The 7,577-nt window shown below is 57.5% G+C and overlaps 1 protein-coding gene across 1 annotated transcript in view; it reads right to left on the bottom strand.

Moving 5' to 3' along the window:
* The window catches only part of GALR1 (galanin receptor 1), a 13,923-nt gene extending 6,573 nt beyond the window's left edge, over positions 1-7,350 (bottom strand). Inside the window, exons 1-2 of the mRNA XM_004715924.2 lie at positions 6,691-7,350; positions 1,175-1,240 (exon numbers count right to left, since the gene is read on the bottom strand). Of these exons, the coding sequence (XP_004715981.1) occupies positions 1,175-1,240; positions 6,691-7,350 (726 nt within the window). The remainder of the gene's footprint in view (positions 1-1,174; positions 1,241-6,690) is intronic.
* Between the last annotated feature and the right edge of the window lie 227 nt (positions 7,351-7,577).

The following is a 7,577-nucleotide window of genomic DNA, read 5'->3' as shown; positions in this document are numbered from 1 at the left end:
GGCCCTGCCCCATCCTCACAATGGCTCTTATGTTTGGCGCACTGCAGCAACCACTGGGTCACTCCACCTCATCCAGGGGCTTCCTCTTTCTGCGGTCCCTCTGCTCTACCAAGCAGGATGTCTTTCTCCAGGCATTGTTCTCGCCAGTAACCACACCAAAGCACGTTAGACAAAGTCTCACCATCCTTGCTTGTAGGGATCACCCTGGCTGTACTTCTTCCCAGACAGACCTGTTGGTCCTTCCGTCAGTCCCTGGTCCTTCCCACCTTCTGCCAGAGCACCATCATGCCAAGGCTCCCACTCTCTTCCATCACCCTTAGTCAAAATCCAACCCCACATATGTGTGGGGCAATGGAAAATCCTGTGTTTGGGGTCAGGTGAACCTTAGTCCTCAGAGTGAAAGCCTCGCCTTCAACATTTTACATAGGCTTGGGGCAGCACTTGATACAATGAAATGCCTCGTTTGGTTCCTGGACTGTTATGTCCGTGGCCATCTCTCTCTGTTTATCACAATGGTGAGGCTGTACCCACCCCAAACGCACTGCGTGGAGTGTGTCCCGATGCCCAGTGGCCCTGTGTCATGTCTGAGGCTGTCTGTCTGTCTGTGTGGGAGGCTTTCGGAAGAAGCTGCAGAAGCTTTCTTTGAAAGAGTCTGAAGCAGGACCTACGGCAGTTCACAGATGTTCAATAGCAGACAAACCCCCGCAGTGGCTCTGCACCCTGCCTTAGGCTCCCTGGACAGCACCTCCAAATGGAGCCTGGACTCCGAAGCAGGCAGGCAGACTCCAGCCCAAGCCTCCCTCCCAGTTTCACACAGCCTGTCCTTACCTGCACTGCCTCACCTAGAGCCACTCTATGTCCCCACCCTGCCCCCGTGGTAAGAAGTCACCATCCAAAGTCTGCCCCTGAGTGGACATGGACTCAGAGCAAGCCTACAGGACAAAGTAGAGCTGCCCCTCGTGGTTTCTGAGGCTGTACATTTTTATGGGAGTGGAAAGCCTCACTTCCGCCCAAGGAGTGACTGGCAGATTCGAACTGCCGACCTTGTAGCTAGTGGCCCAACAGGTAACCACTATGCCACTCATTCCCATTCCAAGGACCCCGGGTTTCCCAGTCCCAGGACAGATGTGAGGAGCATGCAGAAGAAGCACAAACTGCACGCAGGCGGCTGTACCTTCTTCTTGGATGCTTCGGACTTCTTGGACATGTTCTTCAGCTTTTTGTGCAAATGCTTAAGCACCTGAAAGACACAGATGAAGGAAAGGGGTTTACCTCCTACTGAACACACCAGGGTAACCCAGAGGACCACCAAGCGTGTCTCAAGGGAAACACAGCCAGAATGCCCCTCAGAGTCAGGGGGTGGCAGCTGTCTCACTCGTGCTGGGCTTCCTATCAAGAGAGGGTCAGTGAGGCAAAGAGAGATACTCAGCCAGGAGGGTTGGCATCATGGCTGCACGGCAGGTTCTCACGGAAGAACAGATCAGCGGAGGAGGCAGGATGGGCACCTTTCATGCTGTTGTGCGTTGGGGTCGCTGTGAGTTGGAACTGACTGAGTGGTGCCTAACAACAGCAGCACCCACCTACACTCCCGGGGAAGCACTGTTTACTGGGCGTGGACCGCGACCGGCATTCTGAGGCGGGGCTGTCTTGATCCATAAGCAATAGCATTACCAACAAAGCCACTGGAACGAAGGTTCGCCCTGCAAAGGTATGACCAGGCACACCTGCCTTGGGGATGAGCCCTGGAGACCAAGGTCTCTGGTTGGATGGGACTCAGCACCTGTCTGCAGGGAGGGAGCCCATTGCCAACCCGTTAGGACAGAGGTTCTCAACCTGTGGGTCACGACCCCTTTGGGGGTGGAACGATCCTTTCACAGGGATCGCCCAATTTGTAACAGTAGCAAAATGCCAGTGATGAAATAGCAATGAAAATAATTTTGTGGGGCAATGAATGTACAAATGTGCTTTACACAATTGATGTATATATGGATTGTGATAAGTTGTATGAGCCCCTAATAAAATGATTTTTTAAAAAGAAAGAAACACCAACAAATGAGATAAGAAAAAGAAATAAAAGGCATACAAATATAAAAGAAGCAAAATTCTTTATATTCACAAATGTCATGAGTGTACACACAGAAAATGCTTATGGATCTGGTAAAATGAGTTAAGAATTCAATTTACAAATGTGCTTTCTTACAATTGATGTATTATGGATTGTGATAAGAGTTGTATGAGAGCCCAATAAAATGATTTAAAAAAAAAAGATAATAGCTTTATGGTTCAGGGGTCACCACCACATGAGGAACTGTATGAAAGGTTGAGAGCCACTGCGTTAGGCGATTCCCACCAGGCATCAGACACAAGGACGCGTGGACCTTCTTGCTGCTGGGCACTCCCCAGTGGGTTCTGGCTCTCTGTGACCTCGTGGACAGGGTGGGACTGCCCTGAAGCGTCTGCAGGCTGGACCCTTGAAGGCCACCAACGGAGGGTCTTCCTCCAGGAGAGCCCCGCCCCCCACGCCCTCCCCCCACCCCCCACAGAATTAGCAGGCAAGTGCTTCACAGGTGTGCTACCAGAGCACCCGGATGCCTCAAGCAACCAGAGGCGGTGCCCTGCCCCCAGCAGTTCACCACCCAACTGGGAAGCAGACACAGACGGTGGAACCTGCTGTCCCCACAGCAGCCCGCCTGACTGGGCCAACGTTCGCTCCATGGTCTCTGTCTCCTGCCGCTGTGGACAGCCTCCTTCTCCAGGCTCCAGAGGGAGACACACCCACACATCCTACCCTGCCTTTCTATCCTTGAGCCCCTGCCCCCGCCCCCCACCCCGCTGTGCTCTCTGCCCCTACCCCCACCCTCCACCCCACGTTTGGGGCTCAGCATTGAGAGGTGGAGACCAGGAACCTGGCTGGCAATTAACCTCCTTGTCAGCCAGCCTCCTGGACGGTGCGCCCGCCGGCTTCTAATTAGCGAAGCAGTCGCTGCCCTCCTCCCCAGGGAAACCACACGAAAGGTTCCGTGGGTGCAGATACACGCATAGCCTGAGACCACAGTGTGATCATGCAGGGCTGGCTCCCTCGTCTGAGCCAAACCCCCCCAGAGAACACCCTCCTGGGTGCCCATGGGCTTCGGGCGGCCGTGGCGCGTCTCAAAGGGGCCAGAGCCCAGGCTAGCTGTGCCGCTGTAGTTCTCCAGCACCGGCCTGGAGGCTGTTTAATAGAATTGGAATCGTTGCAAAGGCCAAGTTCAACCCCACCCCCCGGGCTCCATGCTCCAGGGAGCCACTCAAACTGGCCACCTTTCCCGCACGCCCAACAAAGCCACAACAGCCACCACTCGGTAGGAAGCTCTGACCACATGTGCCCTGCCCAACTCCGCTGCTCCTCCCTTCCAGAAAGAGGCCGGGATCACCTCGAGAAGGCCTTACCATCCGGCCCCGTGCACGTTCCCTAGCCGAAATCCAGGGGCCACACACAGAAGGTGAGCCCAGTATAGAGAGATGCTTGCCCAGGTGCAGGGAGGGCCGGGTGGAGCCTACTTGGTGGACCCTGAGAGCCAGGGGGTGGGGCTGGGGGGAGGAAGAGGCTGCAGGAACGCAGGCCGAGGGGGACACTTGGGGAGGAGTCAGCTTAGGAACGGAAAGGCGAACTGGCCACCCCGTCCTCTGTATGCCTGAACCCTGCACAGAACTGTCCGGAGCCCCCAGGACATCGGGCAGTGTTGAGGGACCAGCCAGTGGACAAAGGGCCCAGAACCTGCTGGTCCTGTTCTGTGTCTCTTCCTGAGCACGTGGGGTGGGGGTGGGGTGAGGGGCACACCCTCCAGGAGGAGGGAGGCATCAACCAAGCTCAGCTTCTGTTCCCCGCCCCCTTTCTGGGTGCCCTGCAAAGGGAAAGGCAGCAGCGGCATAGTGGCATCATCCGACCAACCATTCTCAGCATGTCTGTTGGGGGACATCTGGCCAGCCTGACCCAGGCCCCTCTCTGAGCTTTGTGGGGACACTAACGGAGTGAGCAGGCAAGGGTGGGCATCTTGTTAGGGGAGGGGGTCTCCAGGCATCCTATGGGACCGGAGCTCAGCTTCATAAACAAAGGTCTGCAGACCTCAGGCAAGAGGCTTGAAAGACCCCCAGGCTGCCTCACAGGCAGCGCGCACGGGTTCTGGGCATCTGGGGCTGTGGTCAGGTGAGAAGAAACGGAAACCAGTGGTCCCCTTCTGTGACACTGGTCCCAAGACGCGGGCAACACTGAGCAGCAAGCTTCACATGACGCAGATTAACCACGTGCCCGACACTGTGTGCTGCACATCCTAGCCTCCATGTGCACGGCCGCGTGTGGGGATGGGCTGTTTCTGTCGTGTGAATGAGGCAGTGGCTCAGGGAGGAGGTATCTCGAGTTTCTAGGTGACCTCTTGTGCGATAAAAAGAGATTAGACGAGCCAGCAAGCTAACAAGCAGAGAGGGGGCAAGAGAGATGACAGGAAACAAGGACCGAGAGAGCCTCCCCCCACTCTCATGCGCACCCCCCCACAAACACACACACCACTGGCCCGCACCCTGCATCCAGACTTGGCATCGAGCCTCCCACATGGTGAGAGAGTAACTTGCAGCACAGATAAGGAAGAAGCTGTGTACAGTCTGAACTTGAAATCAAACACAAACACCCAGGGACGAGGCAGGTGCCTCTCTGGCCTTTGGTGATTGTCCATCTTGGTACTTGGGGAAGAACCCCCAGGTCTGAACCCAGCACCTGAATGGCAGGGCCCTCCCTTGGCTGGGAAGCTCATCCGGAGCAACGGAACCAAAGAGAAGCCCTGTGAAGTAGCACCTTGGACCTGAGAGATGACTAACAGAGTGTCCGTCATGGCAGAGCTGGGAAGGACTGAAACCGGCCTCTGAGACACTCACCATGACACCCACTGGGCACCTCAGCTTCTCTGCTGGGAAGAACTCCTTTTCCCCAGAGACTTTTGGAAAAGGGTTGGGGTAGGATGGGGAGCCCAGTCTGGCTCTAACCCAACCCTCTTGGAATTTAAGAGGCTGTAATTGTGTCACTCACATGCCCACCAAGTAGTACTGCACCCCTAAATGGTCCCAATGCCCTGCCACTCCCCTCCCCAATTCAGAGAACTTGGAACCCCCTGGGAAAATCAGACCACATGACCTGTAATCGGCCCAGTCTCAGTTCCCTGGTCAGGAGAGCAGGGACAGCAACAGCAGGGTACTTGCCCACCCTTGGGGCAGCGTGCAGGCTCAGGAGGCCGAGGCCACGCAGGACGGACTCAACCAGCCTGTGTCGGCTCCACAGGGCACTCAGCAGAGAGAAAGGAGATCTGGGGGCACAGGGGTGGAGCACATGTTTGGGACACCCAAATGAGGGCAGCTTGAGCTCGCCGATGCAGGGGAAGGGCAGGGGGGCATCTGCTTCTAGAGAGGTGACCACCCAGGAGGCTTCTAGAGAGTTGACCACCCAGGAGTTCTTTCCCCCACCCCCCCACAGCAGCTCTGCCTCCATATACTCCCGGGGTCGCTGTGAGTCAGCATTGTCTTGAGAGCATCTAACAAGATCAACGCATCAGCCACTTTGCAGATAAGTTAGTTATCCCCCAATGTACTACCTCCACGGTTTCTTTCTAGCTAGCCCTGGTGGGGGGGTCATTCTTTCCGGTTCTCCCCCAACATGCCCCCCTCGGGACACTGGGGAGAAGGCAGCCTGGTGCCTGAACAGTTGGGGGGTTCCTTAAACAGTCTGATGCAGAAACAGGCTCGCTGCCCTGGCTGCACGGGCCTCTCCCAGAGCTCTCTGCTAACAGTCATGCCAGAGGCAGCTCAGAGGCTGAAAGGACATTGAATTGGGGGACACCGGTGTATTTCTGATGGCAGTTCTACTCTGAAGGAAGTACTAGAATATGCCCCTAAGTCGCCCCCACCGGGGGTCTGTAGGGAATCTCCAGAATCGTGTGTAGTTGGCAAAAGAGGAGGAGGTAGAGGCAGCTGGCAGGGCCATGTGCCAGGATGACACGAATGGTCCCCCTGTCTCTCAGGCGTGTGTGTGTCTGTGTGTGTGTATGTGTGTGTGTGTGTTTATGTTCCCACCTATAGCACTCCTCTAAGCAGAGATTGGGACCACCAGAGCCACACCCTCTCCTTGCCAGGCCTCTTTAAAAGGACACCAATGGGAAATGCCACCACCCTGCTTCCTCCCAAACTCCCCAGGACACACCTGTCTGGCTCAGTGGAGAAATGCTTCCTGAGCCGTCAGGCTTTCCAGGAAGACTTCTGTGCACAACAAACTGTGTGACCGTGCTGTCCCCAGGATCACTGGCTTCTCTGAGCTGATCCCAGGAGACAGGGCGCTAGACAGGGCAGGGACAGCACCTCTAGCCCCCACTTTGCCACTCACTCGCCTGACTGGAAACCTGCTTCTTCCCACCGGCTTCCCTTACAAGGAGGGCACTCAGCTCCCTCTCGGGCCAGGGCTGCCAGATGCAGGGACTGGAGAGGTAGACAGAGCTGGTTAGGGACATCTGGGAAGTGAAGGGTCACTGTCCCCCAGCATCTTCCCAAACTCTCAAACTTCAAATAACTTTCTTGGGCAATTGCCAGTGGGGGGGGGGGGCCGCCTGGATGTCAGGGGTCCCTGGCACAGAGAAGCCCAGAAAGCAAGCCTGGTCCCCTGACCCCACGCACCTTGGCATAGCAGAAGCAGATGAACAGCAGGGGCAGCAGGTACCCGAAGACGAAGGTGCACAACACATAGGCCTTTTTGTGGCGTGGGTTGGGCCACAAGTCCCAGCAGAAGGTCTCATTGTTGCGGTGGAAGAGGCGCTGGTGGTAGGCCACCGGCGAGGCCATGGCGATGGACAGCGCCCAGATGACAGCTATGCTCAGCAGCGCGTTGCGGGGCACCCGCAGCGCGGAGGAGCGCCGGGAGTGCACGATGGCCACGTAGCGGTCCACGGACATCGCAGCGAGGGTGAAGATGCTGACCAGCATGGAAACGGTGAAGAAGTAGTGCGAGAACTTGCAGATGAAGGCGCCCAGCACCCAGGTGGGCAACGTGTACAGGGTGGCCTGTACGGGGACGCAGACAAGCAGGTAGGCCAGGTCTGCGATGCTCAGGTTGAGGATGAAGAGGTTGGTGGTACTGCGCGGCTTGCCCCGTCTGTTGCGCGCCAGGACGGTGATCACCAGGCTGTTGCCCAGCACGCCCAGAGCGAAAATGACGCTGAACGCCACCAGTGTAGCCAGGTTATCCACGCCAATGCCCAGCAGCGGCCGTGGCTCCGGCCCGCCAGCCTCCGGCCGGCTGGCATTGCCCTCGCTGGCGTTGTCTACCGCCACCTCCATGCTGGCGCCTGGGAGCTCAGGGTGCGGGGTGCGGGGTGCGAGGGGCGCGCGGTGACGCCTGCCGTCCTGGCCCACAGTCCGCGGGGCCCCGCCCCCACGCCGCCCTCGAGGCGCCGAGCTTCCAGCGCGGGGACGGCTGCGGTCCGGGGTGCCCAGTGGGGAGTGGCCGCGCCGCACCTGTTGCTGCGCACCCCGCTCCCTGTGGCTCCCTGGGTGCTGGCGCTGGC

The sequence above is a fragment of the Echinops telfairi genome, unplaced genomic scaffold, assembly GCF_000313985.2.
Source record: "Echinops telfairi isolate 266 unplaced genomic scaffold, ASM31398v2 ScPeMD7_7400;HRSCAF=8409, whole genome shotgun sequence".
NCBI classification, from domain to species: domain Eukaryota; kingdom Metazoa; phylum Chordata; class Mammalia; order Afrosoricida; family Tenrecidae; genus Echinops; species Echinops telfairi.
This window is presented reverse-complemented; position numbering and strand designations above follow the sequence as displayed.